At 39.5% G+C, this 18,480-nt stretch overlaps 1 protein-coding gene across 1 annotated transcript in view; it reads left to right on the forward strand.

Moving 5' to 3' along the window:
- The window catches only part of LOC128694427 (carboxy-terminal kinesin 2-like), a 63,289-nt gene that overhangs the window by 13,010 nt on the left and 31,799 nt on the right, over window positions 1–18,480 (forward strand). The window contains exons 5-6 of the mRNA XM_070097964.1: window positions 8,547–8,672; window positions 11,571–11,802. Of these exons, the coding sequence (XP_069954065.1) occupies window positions 8,547–8,672; window positions 11,571–11,802 (358 nt within the window). The remainder of the gene's footprint in view (window positions 1–8,546; window positions 8,673–11,570; window positions 11,803–18,480) is intronic.

Here is an 18,480-nt window from a genome sequence, read left to right on the forward strand (position 1 = left end):
TCTTAACAAACATTAGTAAACCACCACTGGAATACAACAGTTTCATTTAGACTCCATGACGAGGCCTCAATAAGGAATTTTACAGCAGACCTAGGGACTGTTGACTGGCCTACAGAATTCTCCGAGGCCAGTGGTGTTGACGATTGGACAGACATTTTTCTTAACAAATTACTTAGACTATACAGCAAACATTGTCCTTTAAAAACAAAACAGATCATGAATAAACGGCTCAGTTGCTCATGGCTAACCAGCAGCATTCTGAAATCCATTGATAAGAAACACCAATATGAAAAGCAATATAGACAGGGCTTAATACACAAAGATATTCTTAAACACTATTCATCAGTTCTCACCAAAGTAATAAAGAAAGCCAAACAACTGTACTACTCAAGCAGATTCACTGACACAAGAGGAGATATAAAAAAGACCTGGAAAACACTTTCCGAGATTCTGGGAACCCACAAACAAAAAACCAAGAATATTGTCCTAACTAAACCTAATGAAACACCACTGCATCCCACCGATACAGCTAGCAAGATAAATGACTTCTTCTCAACCATAGGATCTAATCTTGCCAGTAAAATCCCACGTACCAACACTCATGCCGGGGACTACCTAGATGGGAATTTCCCAAATTCCTTCTGTCTTGTACCAACTGAGCCCACGGAGGTCACCGCGATTATAAAGTCACTTAAAAATAACTCGGGGAATCTGTCTCATGTCCCACCATTATTGTACTAGTGAGCGGCCCATGTCCTTTCGCATGCTATTACATTACTTTTTAACAAGTCACTAGAAACTAGCACTTTCCCGACACTACTCAAGACAGCAAGGGTTACACCAATACATAAAGGTGGTGACCCTACAGATGTAAACAACTATAGCCAATATCAAACTTAACATTGCTATCCAAAATCTTTGAGAAACTCGTGCACAGGAGACTATATTCATTTATAACAAAAAAAAGGCACAATACCGTGACTGGAACAATACACAAATAACCCGCACATAAAAGAGAGAAGCTTACGACGACGTTTCGGTCCGACTTGGACCATTGACAAAGTCACACTAACCAGAGGTGGAGCAGGACGGCTCTATATAGGCAGGAAGAGGTGGTGGTAGTAGTAGTAGTACAAGAGTTGTATATAATACCGACAAGATGAAATTAAGATACATGCACAACACCCGGGCATCCCCATCATAGACGTTTCGCCATCCAGCCAGCCACTGGATGGCGAAACGTCCACAACAAAGACAACCAGACGCCGCACATGTGTCTTAATTTCATCAGTAGTTGTAGTAGTAGTAGAAGAAGAGGTAGTAGTAGTGGTAGTGGTAGAAGTGGGAAATAAAAAGGACAAGCCAGTCAAATACAAAGGAAGGGGAGCACTGCAAGAGAGCTAGATGCCCACAGAGGGAGAGCAAGCGCACAGAGGTCCGTGAAAGGGAAGTGGTGAAATAAATGAAGAAGGAACAGAAACACGAGACATGAGAGAGAAAAAGACAACCCAGAGGAGCAAAGGAAAGAGGAAAGGGGAAGAGGAAGAAGAAGAAAAAGAAAGAAAAAATGAGGATTCAGGTTAAGTCACGGGTGTTCTGAAGTTTGGAGCATTTTACAATGTAGTGGGAGAGGAAGGCATCTACAGAGACGAAGCCAGGGCACTCCCTTCCTGATCATACCCGTCTCCTACTTCAACAGCTCATTCTTTCTACTAAATCACAGGTTGAAGATGCCTTCTTTACTTTCCGTCAACGTCAACGCGCGCTCTTTGCGGCTCTATCACAGGATCTCTGTAACCTTCTCTCTACCATTGCCTTTGACACTGCTGGCCTGAATGCACAAATTCATTCTTCCAAACTACAAAATAAACTTCAACGTCTCATCTCAGCTAGCCCTTCGTCTAAATTCTCCCTCACTGACTGTGTTACTAATCTGTCTTCTGTCTCACTCTCTCAGTATGAGCTTGAACTTCTTGGTTTTGGCCTTTCCTTTGCCACTTCGCCTACTCCTTGCGCTGGTATTTCCCTGATTAGCTCTTTTGATTCCTTTTGTCAATCTCGTTCCGTAATCTTCCTGACTTGTCCACTTTTCGTGGTGCTCTCCTTCCTGCTCTTGTTAGTCTGTTTTCTAAGAATCACCACCTTCCACGCCGTTACCAACTTGCCCTTTCTTCTCTTAAATCCAACACTAACATTGTCATACTATCTTCTGACAAAAGTAATTCGGTAGTTATCCTTGATCGCGAGGATTACCTCCGTAAAGCTGATGTCTTGCTCTCTGATTCACGCACCTACACTCCTCTTGTTTCCAACCCTCTTGATCGCATCAAGAGAACTTTCAACAAAAAACTAAGGACTCTCTCCGACCTCTGTCCTCCTGACTTTGACCTTGTTCAACGGTTTCGTGTCATCTGTCCCTCTCTTCCCTATTTCTATGGCCTTCCCAAAACTCATAAACCTGATATTCCTCTTCGTCCTATCATATCCTCTAGAGGTTCTGTCTCTTATTCTCTTGCTTCTTGGCTGACCAAAACCCTCACTCCCTTTCTTGGTACTTTTTCTCCTGCCCACCTCCGTCACTCTCAAGACTTCATTGAACGGGTTCGCTCTCTCCCAACCTGTAAGATGCTTAGTCTTGACGTTGAGTCCCTCTTCACCAATGTCCCTCTTGATGATGTCCTTGATTTCCTTAGAGAGAAGGCCCATGAAGGGTTTCTTTATCTCCCTATCCCCACTGACGTCTTTCTTGATCTGATCCGCCTCTGTGTGGACTCTAACTCCTTTTCCTTCCATGGGAAATATTATTCTTAAACCTTCGGTGTCGCTATGGGCTCTCCTCTCTCTCCTGTCCTTGCTAATCTTAACATGGAATACTTCGAGACTGTTCTTCTTCCTACCCTCGATGTGCAACCTTCACTCTGGCTCCGCTATGTGGATGACATCTTTGCTTTGTGGCCTCATGACTCCAGTCTCTTCCAACCTTTTCTTGAAGCTCTTAATAATCTTGCCCCTTCCATTAAGTTTAAAGCTGAATGGGAATCTAATTCCTTGCTTCCTTTCCTTGATGTCCATGTCCACCGCTCAGATACAGGTTTTTCCTTTTCCGTTTACCGTAAACCTATGCACAGTGGCATGTACATTCACTACTTTTCCTATCATGCTTCCCCTGTCAAGAAAAGTGTTCTTATCTCCCTCTTTCTCCGTGCCCTCCACATCTGTGATCCTCAGTTCATTCCAGCAGAAATTTCCACTCTTCATAATTCGTTCTCCCGTCTTGGCTACCCTTCCCATTTCATAGACTCTGCCCTCTCACGTGCTAAATGCAATTTCTTCTCTCCCAAACTCTCTACTCATGAGAACTCTTTTATCCTCTGCCTTCCCTACATTTCCGGTCTTTCTAATCTCAACAATTATCTCCGTCCCTTAGACATCAAGCTTACCTTCTGCCAGACTAACACTCTTCGCACTAATCTCGTTCATACCTCTCCTCTCTCTTCAGATGTTCCTGGTGTCTACTCTATTTCTTGCTCCTCCTGTCTTCTTCAATACTTCGGAGAAACTGGTCGATCTCTTTCTGACAGACTTAGGGAGCACAAAAATAGTGTTAGGCTTGCCGACACTAACAATGCTCTTTTCTGTCACGTCAGAGATCATAGCCATCCTATTGACTGGTCTTCTGCTAAAACTGTCTTCCCTACTTCCAACTCGAACAGTCACCGTCTAGTTGAATCCTCTCTAATACACAACTTTCCTTGTATGAACCTTAGCCCTGGCTTCGTCTCTGTAGATGCCTTCCTCTCCCACTACATTGTAAAATGCTCCAAACTTCAGAACACCCGTGACTTAACCTGAATCCTCATTTTTTCTTTCTTTTTCTTCTTCATCCTCTTCCCCTTTCCTCTTTCCTTTGCTCCTCTGGGTTGTCTTTTTCTCTCTCATGTCTCGTGTTTCTGTTCCTTCTTCATTTATTTCACCACTTCCCTTTCACGGACCTCTGTGCGCTTGCTCTCCCTCTGTGGGCATCTAGCTCTCTTGCAGTGCTCCCCTTCCTTTGTATTTGACTGGCTTGTCCTTTTTATTTCCCACTTCTACCACTACCACTACCACTACCACTACTACTACCTCTTCTTCTACTACTACTACTACAACTACTGATGAAATTAAGACATGTGCGGCGTCTGGTTGTCTTTGTTGTGGACGTTTCGCCATCCAGTGGCTGGCTGGATGGCGAAACGTCTATGATGGGGATGCCCGGGTGTTGTGCATGTGTCTTAATTTCATCTTGTCGGTATTATAAACAACTCTTGTACTACTGCTACTACTACTACTACCACCACCTCTTCCTGCCTATATATAGCCATCCTGCTCCACCTCTGGTTAGTGTGACTTTGTCAATGGTCCAAGTCGGACCGAAACGTCGCCGTAAGCTTCTCTCTTTTATGTGCGGGTTATTTGTGTATTATATTCATTTATAATGGCACAAAACATACTCAACCCCTGCCAGTTTGGATTCAGGAAAAATAAAAGTACTAATGATGCAATTGTAAAAATGCTATACCTGCTTTACACAACATTGGAAAATAAAGAATATCCGCTAGGAATTTTTATTGACCTAAGAAAAGCTTTTGACACAGGTCACGGCATCCTACTCCACAAACTTGACCATTATGGTATAAGAGGCCATGCGCTTGCATATTTCAAATCCTACCTTACTAATAGGTATCAGTATGTCACCATTAAAGACACAGCCTCATCAACACGGCCACTTGATACTGGAGTTCCGCAGGGAAGTGTCCTTGGTCCCCTGCTCTTCCTCATTTACATCAGTGATCTTCCAGACATCCCAACACCTGAAACCCTCTCTCTTTGCTGACGACACGACTTATGACATCTCCCACCCTATTCTTGCCACCCTCAACACCATTGTTAACGAGGAGCTGCTCAAAATATCGACTTGGATGACAGCCAATAAACTTACACAACACTGACAAAACCTACTATATTATGTTTGGTAGCAGAGCAGGTGTTGCGCAGCTTAACATTAAGATCGACAAGACTCTAATTGCCAGACATAATGAGGGCAAATTCCTAGGCCTATACCTCGACAACAACCTGACTTTCATCACCCATACCCAACACATAAAAAAATTATCCAAAAGGGTTGGGATCCTCTCCAAGATATGATACTACGTGCCGCAAACTGCCCTTCTCACGCTATACCATTCACTCATTTATCCATACCTCACCTATGCTATTTGTGCTTGGGGATCAACTGCAGCAACACACCTAAAGCCAATAATACCCCAACAAAAAGCCGCAGTAATAATAATCACTGAATCCCATCCCCCCCCCCCCCCCCCCAACAATTCATAGATCTAAACTTACTCCCTGTTCAGAACATCCACACTTACTACTGTGCAATCTGCATCTACAGGACCTTAAATTCCAATATTAACCTTGACCTAAAATGCTTTCTTGATAGTTGTGACAGGACCCACAGGCATTGCACCAGACAAACATCTCTATGACATTCCCCGTGTCCGACTAAACCTTTACAAAAATTCAATGTATGTCAAAGGGCCTAAAATTTGGAACACCCTACCTGAAAGCTCTAGAACTGCAGACACATTCATCACTTTCAAAACTACCGTTAGACAACATTTTATCTCCCTGATACACTCTGACAACTAACTGCATGAAAACCACCTGTTTGCACACTCACTCACTCACCCATTTGACTATAAACACAGAAATACGAATCTTAATCATAAAATAATGAATCCCAACTAGTCATAAGTTTGCCTGTGATACTCCAATATAGAACCTGTGTATTGTGCCAAAACAAAAGCATTCACATTGCTAAACTCACAAACTAGCCTTAATACCAACTCACTCCATAATCTTTAATAATTTAGAGTTAAGAATTAATCTAAGTCTGCCCGAAATGCCTAGCCATGCTAGGTGTCCTAGTGGCCCCCTCTGTAATTAGTATTTCATAACCTGTAAACCACATAATATCCAAAACCTGTAAACCCCACATTTTAATCTTTATAGAGAAGAAACTTGATTGATTGATTGATTGATTTTATCTTAGAAATTGCTCTGGGAATGTTTAGAATATTACATTTGACTTAACTTGATGCCCACATCCAAAAGCATAACATGAAATAACCAGTGTAGAGGCTTAGAGAAATGAGAGAAATCTCTCCTGTATGTGTTCTGTCAACTTTCCTATAAAGCTTCTCTATATTTTTTTATTTTGTAAATGTGACTGAAAATTTTCCTTCAAAACTGAATAGCTTATGAAAAATTTCCTCAAAAGCTGAAAAGCACATACCTGGAGGAGTATACCTGGAGGGTGTTCTAGGGGTCATTGCCCCCACACCCTTGTCCAGAATTGAATAGAACGTGCAGTGAAGACCTTTCCACAAGCTATTCAGTTTTGGTTGTATATTTTCAGTTACATTTACAAAAAAAATCACTAAATGATCTTTGTAAGTAAGCTGACTGGATGCAGCAACAGCTTAGTTGACCAGGTAAGCACCAGGCTAGCCTGGCCCAAGGCTGGGCTCTGGGAGTAGAAAAACTCTCAGAACTCATCAAAGGCATATCAGAGGAAAGATAAAGGTATGTGGTCATCAGTGTGGCTTCACATCTGGTATAACTGATTTAGTGACAGTGTTGTATGCAGAACCTCAGTACACTAAGATGGGAGCTAAGTTTAGTACTGCACTAGGAGCCAGGACAACTTGTGTGATTGCTTGAATATCAAGGTATATTCATCATCTGTACACAGTAATCATTTTGTGTTTAGGTGTGATTTTAAATAAAATTGTGTTTTAATAGTTTATTTTTATGAAAAGCTGAAGAAATTATTTCCTGAAATGTAAATAAGCCAAATTTGAGACTGCTTCAAAATAGAACTTTGTGACGTAATTATGGACATAAATGTCCCACTTGACAGAAGAAGAATTACATAAAAAATAATTCAGGAAAGACATTTAGTGCCTCCATGTGCCTCTGTTGAAGGATGGGTTCTGTGTGTTCGAGTGACAAAATTTTGAGTGTTCCTGAACCATGCCCTGAAGAAAAGAGCACTACAATTCTCACTAGTGATAGGAATATTGCTAGCCCAACAAGTTCTGAAGTTCCAAGGATGAACTCCATTGAAATAGGTGGACAGTTGATAGATCTTAGACTTCCAGAATGTGGAAGATTAATTGTTGAGGCTTTACTGAGCCTACAAGGTAAATTATTTGCATGTGTTGTATTATCAGCTTTGTAATGCTGCATGTTGAGCTGCACTCACTCTAATTATTTTTAAATGTGATCACCTAATTCATTACTCCTGTGTGGAAGTATAATCAACAGTAACATTTATACTGTATGAGTATGTACAGTATTATTGGTTTTGAACATATCAACCATCTCCCACCAGGGTAGTGTGACCTGAAGATTTTGATTTGTTTACTTTCCCTGTCTCCCTGCTGCTGGGTCACCTTAATGCAGAGGTGGTGTTTGAGAGGTTTGTCTACAGGAAAAAGGCTTCTCTGGGAGGTGGATCCAACTCAATATTGGGTAGTGTTCTGACTATAAGCCCAGCATCTCTTCTTTTTTCAGCATAGTCTGCTGTTACAGTCTATGATTTGGAGAAAAATGTGTGGATATGGTTTGTGGAATATGAATAATAAATTACATTGCAGGAACGAAAGTATGTTTCCCTATTATTCCATCACACAGAATGAGTAATGAAATATTGGTTGAGCTAAGGGACTTCATTATGGTGGCAAGGATATTGTTGAGTATTTCACTGCAGGTTCAGCAGCTGTAGAAGCTTGTAAAATCAAATTCCTGGAAAGCTGAAGTGGGGTGGAATGGGAAGAAAGTGCTTTACCCTAAATGCAATGCTGTACCCTAAAAACTGTAAATGACGGCTAATGGATTTCCAGGGTTTATCACCTTTACTGCCCATGTGCCCAATGAAGCATTTATGCTACTGTGAATGCCTCAGAAGTACTGTACTGGGAATGAATGCTGGAATGAAGAAGAGATATCTGATATGTATGTGGAAGATGCTTGAACACCATGGGCATGTTTGTAATCCTAGACTCTTCAGCCCACTACCAGCAGATTTTGAAAATATTACCGTAAGTGTAGAAGTTTTCACTGCAAATGCCAGATCAAGCTGTCTGTGACGGATGTTGAGGCAGGTGGACTGCCAATAGCAACAATTATATTGAACAAGCAATCATCACAAAAGTCTTCACCTCAGGCTAGGTTGTGAAGGTAGAAGAAAATCTCAGAACCAGTCACAAGTATATATCACAGGCATATAGACCAGCTCATGGGCAGATTTACAGTTAATCCATGGATTTTTTTTTTTTTTAGGTTTTTCTAGTTTTTTAATTTATAATGCTAATGCATCATATCACACATGCATAATGGAATTCCAGCAATGCTGTACCTCTTATGCATGACCTTTGGTGCATGTCACTCAAGTTCGGATATTTTTTTAGACGTGAATTGTGCATGCATTGATGTTTCAGGAGTAGTTGGCCGCAAACCAGGAACTAACATAACCAATCATGTCAACAATACCCACTCTTCTGTTAGCAAGAATTCCAAGACATTGCCAGCAGCCAGTAAGGACAGTGAAGAGCCAGTCACTAAAGGTAGGTTGCATACAGTTTTATATTCAGTATTTAGTGTAATTAATCAATCATTTGTGCTGCATATTCTGTTACTCTTGATCAGGGCTTCTTGGTGAATTGATGTACGTACTGTTATCCCATTTTTTTTAGAGATGCTGAATTTTATATTCTATTTTATCTGGACTAATGTTCATTGAGGACTAACACAAAGTGAGAAGATATGAACAGTTGAAGCTAAGAACTAGCAACCTTTTCAGCTTGTCTAAGGATGATAATGGGATATATAATAAAACTCCCAAATCATTCGTAGTTTAGGTGAAGTTGTGTATTTTGAGACGGCTAGTAAGACTGGTGATACATTGCAGCTCAAATAATCATTTGAATAAAACTCAGTTCTTTCATATTTAACCCTTTCAGGGTTGACAGGCCGTCTCAGAGACTTGTTCTCAGGGTTGGCCAAATTTAAAAAAAAAAAAAAAAATATTTTTTCCTAGGAAAAGATAAAGAATCTTTTCCCAATCATAATGACACCAAAAGTATGAAATTTGATGGAAAACTTACGGAATTATGCTCTCGCGAAGTTAGCGGTCTCGACGATGTTTATGCATCAGCGATTTTGCCCACTTTGAGCCCTATTTTCGGCCAATTCCAGCATACTTGTCGACAAAAATCCTAACTATTTCGCTAGAACTCCATTTTTTCTATCGAACGAGTACAAGAAGCCACCCATTTACTGATTTCAACTGTCCAATACAGTGGTCAGAATTTAGCAATTTTGCCAATTTCACACAAATTTCAAAAGATGCCAATTTCCAAATAGGGTCCAGAATAAACAAGAAAGACATTCCTGGCACTAAAATAACATTCCTTCTGTTCATTAGTCATGTCCCTATGCCCCTCTTACATTCTTTTGCTTTCCACTTTGAATTTTTATTCTCACAAAAAATAGAAGGTTTACCGTTATGCAGACTACTGCATTGGTGTAGAAATGGTATAAATAATATCAGCGCACTTGTGAAAGAATATTAGACTCACCAGTTGACGTGTATTGGACGCATAGCATGATTTGTTTACTTTTGAACTTTGGTAAAAATTGAACATTTCTGCTACTTTGAGCTCAATTTCAAGGTAATTTTCTTTGTAAAACCAGTCAAAATCATCTCAATTTCTGTAATATGTCTTCCATTCTATAAAATGAGACCAGGAAAAGCAGAATAAAATAATAAATACCATATGAAAATACAGTGCAAAGTCGCTGTTTTAATCCAAAAACACGGTCAAAGCTTTTTTTTTTCTCATTACGCACTGTGTGCTGCAGGATTTTTTTTATACCGCGCACACTGACCACATAGGCCCATTCTTTCATATGTAGGCCTACCAGCTTTCTCTCACTAGATTTGAAGGCGCTAGAATTTAGGCGTACTAGTACGTCAAAAACTCTGGCGCGTAAGCCGTACTAGTGCGGCCAAAACCCTGAAAGGGTTAATGTATCAGATGGAGTACATAGCATATGTTGGTAATTCTAAGTGTAATGTGTAATTTTGTCAAGAAAATTTAGAACTGAAGATGGAAAATTCACAGGAAACTAAATACATACACTGTTATCCTCACTTTAAAACTACATTAGCAAGAGAGTATGTATAAACAAAGGTTAACCTTCATTCTTTTGTAGGTAAACTTGCGGCAGATTCCATACTTTGCCACCTTTCAAGGGCTGAGTTTAAGTTTAGTTTGTTAGCTTTAATATCTGTTGATTAATTAAGAGTCATTAGGGTCACAAATACACTGCACCAGCTTCAGGAATGCTTAAATTCCTATGATAGAGTATGTGAACCATGCATACACAGAGAGTGAGCACCTTCTCAGTGTATGCATGGTTTATGTACTCTATCATGGGAATTTAAGCATTCTTGAAGCTGGTGCTGTGGATTTGTGACCCTAATGACTTATTTAATCAACAGATATTAAAGTTAGCAAACTAAACTTCAACTCAGTATTTGAAAGGTATGTGCACTGAGAGTAAGCAGCCTCTCGGTGCACATACTTGGAGGAATATAAATCACTTAGTATAAAAATTGCCAGAGATGGAATTGATTCTGTTGCTATACTATTTAATTTTATAGCTCAATATTACTTTTTCTTCTCCTGCTGATAGTATATGTATATGATAGTATGTATATGATAGTATGTATATGATAGTATAGTATATGTATAGCTTAATATTATTGCATTTTAGGAGATGTATTTTGGTCATGGTACAGTTATTTTAAGCTCTTACAACATTTTTAAAGGTAGTACATATTTGGTAATCACTAGTGACCAGATAATTTCTTGAGTGTAGCAACATCAAAGTATATTTAGTTGAAAATGATTTATTTTAGGCTGAATTGGTATTTAATAGGGTATTAAAGTCCAGTTCATTGTATTGTATAGAAGTACCATAAATAATATATTATTGTGAAAATGCCCAACATCTCACTTAATGCATTTAGCAATAATGTATTATGGCTAGATATTAAAAGATACAAAGGATATAGCCTAATTTTTTCCCTAGAATTGACACAAGCTTGGATTGACAGAATCCTTTAAGTACAGTATCATACATAAATAACCCGCACATAGGAGAGTTGAGCTTACAACGACGTTTTGGTCTGACTTCGGTCCAAGTTGGACCGAAATGGCGTTGTAAGCTCCTCTTTCCTATGTACAGGTTATTTGTGTATTGTTTGAGTCACATTATTGTGCCCTTTTGTTCTTTAGGTACAGTATTTGTTCACTGGAGAAGGCTTGCTTGCTAGCTGTTGGTAAAATGTTTGAGGAAGATGATATACTGTTTGGTAGGTTCCATTTGGGATTAATTACAAGTATATATGGGTAAAAGTAGTTGATAAATACTTATTTCTTGACTTGAATTGCCAGGGAAACCTAAGAGAGCAGCCTGGGACCTCAAGGGACGTCTTCAGGACATGGAAAATTTAGTTAAGTCCCAAACAGTAGAGAGGGATAATTTCATTGCTACGCTTGCGAATTATAATTTCCGTATTGAAAATCTAGAACTGGAGAAACAGAACCTTAATCAGAACCTGCAGAAGACACAAACACTCTCTCAAGCACACCAGGAGGAAGTTGACAGACTAAAGCATGATCTTAGGTATGTACTTATTGATTTTCAAACATATTTTGGGGGTAGAAATACAGTGGACCCCCGCATAACGATTACCTCCGAATGCGACCAATTATGTAAGTGTATTTATGTAAGTGCGTTTGTACGTGTATGTTTGGGGGTCTGAAATGGACTAATCTACTTCACAATATTTCTTATGGGAACAAATTCGGTCAGTACTGGCACCTGAACATACTTCTGGAGTGAAAAAATATCGTTAACCGGGGGTCCACTGTATTTTGTAGAATAAAATGTTATAAAAATATTGTATGGAAGAACTCTTTAGTATTTATTTTTGCATTTTTTTCAACAAACCAACCGTATCCCACCGAGGCAGGGTGCCCCAAAAAGAAAAATGAAAGTTTCTCTTTTTAAATTTAGTAATTTGTACAGGAGAAAGGGTTACTAGCCCCTTGCTCCCGGCATTTTAGTCGCCTCTTACAACACGCATGGCTTACGGAGGAAGAATTCTGCTCCACTTCCCCATGGAGGTAAGAGGAAATAAACAAGAACAAGAACTAGAAAGAAAATAGAAGAAAACCCAGAGGGGTGTGTATATATATGCTTGTACATGTATGTGTAGTGTGACCTAAGTGTTAGTAGTAGTAGCAAGACGTACCTGAAATCTTGCATGTTTATGAGACAGAAAAAAGACACCAGCAATCCTACCATCATGTAAAACAAATACAAGCTTTCGTTTTACACTCACTTGGCAGGACGGTGGTACCTCCCTGGGCGGTTGCTGTCTACTAACCTACTACCTACATTTTGCACGTTTATTTTGATTAAAGATAAATTTGTTGATTTATTTTGTATATAAAAATTTCAATCTCATGATGGGTTGCTAAGGATTAATTGCTATGCTTTATCATATTGTAGATATTTTGAGACAATAATTTTTTTTGTTAATTGTTGTATCTGTGCACCTCTGGTAAGACAGTGATAGTGTGAATGATGGCGAAAGCGTTTCTTTTTTGGGTCATCCTACCTCAGTGAGAAATGGCCAGCGTGTTAAAAAAAAAATTGTGTGATATTGTTTTACCAATACAGTGGTCCCTCGTTGTTCGTAATTAATCCGTTCCTGGAGCCGTTACTATAAACGAAATTTACAATTTACGAATCAATTTTCCCCATAAGAAATAATGTAAATACAATTAATCCGTTCCTGACACCCAGAAGTATTAAAACAAAAATTTTTTTAACATGAAATATACATGTAGTACGTTAACAATACAATGGGAAATGATGAATGAAACATTAACAGCATAACACTTACCTTTATTGGAGATTCTTCTTAGTGTATGGGAGACTGGAGGAGGAGAGAGTGGATTGTTTATAGTTTGGAAGGGGAATCCCCTTCCATCAACACCTCAGGTACCATTTGCTTTTCTGGAGTTGCTTCTCTTCTCTGTTTCTTAATGCCACTAGGACCACCTTGAGAGTCACTGGAGTCCTGTCTCACAAAATAACTGTGGAGAGAGCTCTGTTTCTGGCATCTCTTTAATACTTCCCTAAAATGGCCCAAGACTTTGTCACTGTACATGTTGCCAATTTGGCTTGCAACAAACTTGTTAGGGTGATGTTTCTCCATAAAGCTTTCCATCTTACCCCACATAGTAAAAATCTCTTTAATTTCTGAAGAAGGCACCTTCTTCCATCTCTCTTCCTCCTCTGCAGCAAAATTCTGAGCTGCAATGTGTTGCTCTTCCTGCTGAAGCTCTTGCAGCTCCTCAGTGGTGAGCTCTTCATTGTGGTCTTCCACCAATTCTTAAACATCCTCCAAACTCACATCCAACCCCATGGAACTCCCCAGTGCCACAATTGATTTTACAACAGACATAGGCTCATTAGGGTCAGTCCCAAATTCTTCAAAGTCCCTCTTGTCGACACAATCTGGCCACAATTTTCTCCAGGCAGAGTTCAAAGTCCTGGTAGTCACTCCCTCCCAAGCCATACCTATAAGGGTTATGCAGTGGAGGATGCTGAAGTGTTCTCTCCAAAATTCCCTTAGGGTCGAGTGAGTGTCTGTGGTCACAGTCAAGCACCTGTGAAACATTGCTTTTGTGTAGAGTTTTTTAAAGTTTGCAATAACCTGCTGGTCCATGGGTTGGAGGAGAGGAGTGGTATTCGGGGGCAAGAACTTTACTGTGATGAACCCAAACTCCTCGAAAATTAGGTCATCCAAGTTTGGAGGATGAGCAGGTGCATTGTCCATTACTAGCAGGCACTTGAGATCCAATTTCTTTTCCAGGAGATACTCCTTCACACTAGGGCCAAACACTTCATTGAACCACTCGACGAAAATTTCCCTCGTGACCCATGCCTTACTATTAGATTTCCAAAACACACACAATTTACTCTTCATAACATTGTTTTTCCTGAACACTCTGGGATTTTCAGAATGGTACACTAGTAATGGCTTCACTTTGAAATCCCCACTAGCATTAGCACAGAACATTAGCGTCAGCCTGTCTTTCATAGGCTTGTGTCCTGGCATTGCCTTTTCCTCTTGTGTAATGAAGGTCCTCTTTGGCATTTTCTTCCAAAAGAGGCCTGTTTCGTCACAATTGAACACTTGTTCAGGTTTCAGTCCTTCAGCCTCTATGTACTCCTGGAATTCATGCACATATTTTTCAGCCGCCTTGTGGTCCGAACTGGCAGCCTCACCATGCCTTACCACACTGTGTATGCCAGTACGGTTCTTAAATCTCTCAAACCAGCCTTTGCTGGCCTTAAATTCACTCACTTCACCACTATTTGCAGGCAATTTCTTTACCAAATCTTCATGCAACTGCCTAGCCTTTTCACAAATAAACGAAGTCATGAGAGTATCTCCTGCTAATTGTTTCTCATTTATCCACACCAATAATAACTTCTCAACCTCTTCCAGTACTGGTGATCTCATTTTTGTCAGCATAGTTACTCCCTTTGCAACAACAGCATCCTTTATTTCATTTTTCTTGGCCACTATGGAACATAAGGTTGTGTAGGGTTTCTTATACATCCTGGACAGTTCGGCCACACTTGTACCACTTTCATATTGTTCAATGATGGTTTTCTTAAATTCAATCGTATTTCTCACCTTCTTTACCACAGGCTTGGCACTAGGAGCTTTCTTTGGAGCCATGGTAGCTTATTTAGTACTTGCAAGCACTAAAATAAATGGAATATTATGAAATATTTCGTTGGGGACCTTCGCTCACTGGTAAACAATGCCAGACTGGCTGCCGCCCTGGCTCACGCCGTGGGTACGCGTCCCAGACGAACTACGACTCGCGAGTCGACCTATGAAAAGCGAGTCCATGTTTATACGAAAATACCCCTATGATTGGCGAATTTTACGATTGCCGGGAACTACGAAAAGCGGGGGACCACTGTATTTGGGTCATGCCACTTTGTTGGGAAAAAGCTGCTTATTTTAAGAAATATTTGTTAGCCAATAGTCAGGTGTTGTTATATGGCATTTCCATTTTGTAAATATTGAAATGGTGGTGAAAAAGTCAATTGCAGAGAGGAACATTTCACCATTTGTCGGCGTTGCACTACAGTGGAACCTCGTTTTTTGTATGCCCTAGTTTGTATGTAAAACTATAGTTATTCTCTATAAAATGTATTTTTTGTTAATATTTTTGTGTGTCTGGAACAGATTAATTGGATTTACATTATTTCTCATGGGAAATATTGCTTCAGTTTTTGTTCGATTTGGTTTATTGTCAGACTTCTTCGAATGGATTAATCACAAAAACCGAGGTTCCGCTGTAATTGTTTCCATTAAAAAAATTGGTGTATGCAAATGAGAAATAACTTAATTGTATACTTTTCTACTGGAATGCAGTTGTGTCAAAATGGTTGTTCTAGGCTTTCGTTCTACCTCAATATCAGCCCATAACTACTATGAGGAGTGAGGATGTTATGGTTCAGAGGGTCATCTCAACTCTGATGTCAACACACTTTTGGCAAGACTAATTCAATGAAGATAAGATAAGATAAGAATTTCTGCGGATTTTTAACCCCGGAGGGTTGATGGTGAATGTTTTCCCATTTTTTTTTTTGGGGGGTGGGGGGGTCACCATGCCTCAGTGGGAGACAGCTGGTGTGTTTAAAAAAAAAAATTACTACAAGAAGGTTGTGTTTATGGTTTGGTGATTGATAATCATACTTGGCAAGGAGCTGAAGAGTTGCTAGGTTCAAGTTGAGCTGAGACAGCAGTGTTGATCTTTAAATCAGTTTCAATCTTAAGCTGGAAGTGTTTTAATTATATTACTGCCTGAAGAACTGCACATTGGCTGTCTCCCATCAAGACTAGGTAACTAATAGAAGGAAAATGCATTCACCATTAACCGTTTCAGGGTTGGTGCTGTACTAGTACGTCTTGCGTGCCAGGGTTGGTGTCGCACTAGTACTGTAGGGCCCCGCTTTACGACGTTTTGCCTTACGGCGTTCCGCTAATATGGCGATGTCAAATTAGGACCAAAATTTGCTATACAGCAAGCGGTACTTCAAATACGGTGCGCCCCACTCGGTTTGTTTACACTCTTGGTGACCACATCTATTATGTCGGGAAACTTTCCAAAATTTCAAGTGTTTTAAGGTTACTGTGTGTTTTATATGTACTCTGATAATTATACTTATGTGTACCTATACCTAAATATACTTACACACTGTGCTGGTGTGCAAGTACGCATTAAAATCGCTAAGTCTCTCTCTACTCATGACACCAATACTACGTAATAATAATCACTCTTGGGCACATTAAATGTCTTATTTTATATTAATATAGGCATTTTCATTAATTCATCTATGATATTTTCCTCAAAATTTTATATGAAACCCATTACATAGCATATAAACATGATACATACACTCACAGAATAAAAATTGACCTAAATATGAGATTTGTTTACAAAGCGGCTGTGTAGGTAGTGTCGGAAGAATTACGTTTTCTCTAGTCAAACTTGGGGATAACTGTAGAAAAATATTCTTTTCATATACCTTCACTATATATAGCAATTCACGACCATTGTGGGTTTAGTGCTTTTTATTATGATAATAATATCTTCATTCACTCTAAAAATGGTGTTGCTGTTTGTTTATTCTGTACTAACTTGTACAACTTGTACACAATGTAAGAGTATTTGTATTGAGGTAATTATTATAATAAAAAAAATATTGAGGTAAATGTTTTACAAACTCTTACAAACATATGTGAATGAACTAAAAGTAGACACGCAATAATACGCATTTATTTCGCCTGATCAAGTGATCGCCCACTACCTGTTCAGTTTGTGTTCTTACATTGTCTGAATTCTGTATCTCGTTCTCTCTCTCGTTTACTCTTTCGTTAACTAGTTGGCTTTCATTGATGATGGCGTCTAAGCTTAGCTGTGATAAAAAGAGGAGTCGTAAGACTCTTGCTTTAAGTGCCAAGTTAGAGGAAGATGGTGTGCCATTCTGATTTTATTCAATAAACTCCCTGCCACTCACCTCTCACACATTAATATTAATATTTTAAGGTAAGTAATAAGTGTACTCTGTGTGTATCTTACCTTTTATTGTGTTTTTAATGCCTATTTCTATTGCTAACTTAATATAAGTTAGTGTAAACTTGTTGTCTGGCATTTATTGCATATTTTATGTGCTCTTATGGTGCAATTATTTAATAAATGTATGGAAGAGGGTAAGGTACCTAGGGATTGGCAGAGAGCATGCATAGTTCCTTTGTATAAAGGCAAAGGGGATAAAAGAGAGTGCAAAAATTATAGGGGGATAAGTCTGTTGAGTGTACCTGGTAAAGTGTATGGTAGAGTTATAATTGAAAGAATTAAGAGTAAGACGGAGAATAGGATAGCAGATGAACAAGGAGGCTTTAGGAAAGGTAGGGGGTGTGTGGACCAGGTGTTTACAGTGAAACATATAAGTGAACAGTATTTAGATAAGGCTAAAGAGGTCTTTGTGGCATTTATGGATTTGGAAAAGGCATATGACAGGGTGGATAGGGGGGCAATGTGGCAGATGTTGCAAGTGTATGGTGTAGGAGGTAGGTTACTGAAAGCAGTGAAGAGTTTTTACGAGGATAGTGAGGCTCAAGTTAGAGTATGTAGGAAAGAGGGAAATTTTTTCCCAGTAAAAGTAGGCCTTAGACAAGGATGTGTGATGTCACCGTGGTTGTTTAATATATTTATAGATGGGGTTGTAAGAGAAGTAAATGTGAGGGTCTTGGCAAGAGGCGTGGAGTTAAAAGATAAAGAATCACACACAAAGTGGGAGTTGTCACAGCTGCTCTTTGCTGATGACACTGTGCTCTTGGGAGATTCTGAAGAGAAGTTGCAGAGATTGGTGGATGAATTTGGTAGGGTGTGCAAAAGAAGAAAATTAAAGGTGAATACAGGAAAGAGTAAGGTTATGAGGATAACAAAAAGATTAGGTGATGAAAGATTGAATATCAGATTGGAGGGAGAGAGTATGGAGGAGGTGAACGTATTCAGATATTTGGGAGTGGACGTGTCAGCGGATGGGTCTATGAAAGATGAGGTGAATCATAGAATTGATGAGGGAAAAAGAGTGAGTGGTGCACTTAGGAGTCTGTGGAGACAAAGAACTTTGTCCTTGGAGGCAAAGAGGGGAATGTATGAGAGTATAGTTTTACCAACGCTCTTATATGGGTGT

The sequence above is a fragment of the Cherax quadricarinatus genome, chromosome 60 (assembly GCF_038502225.1).
Source record: "Cherax quadricarinatus isolate ZL_2023a chromosome 60, ASM3850222v1, whole genome shotgun sequence".
In the NCBI taxonomy this organism is placed as follows: Eukaryota; Metazoa; Arthropoda; class Malacostraca; order Decapoda; family Parastacidae; genus Cherax; species Cherax quadricarinatus.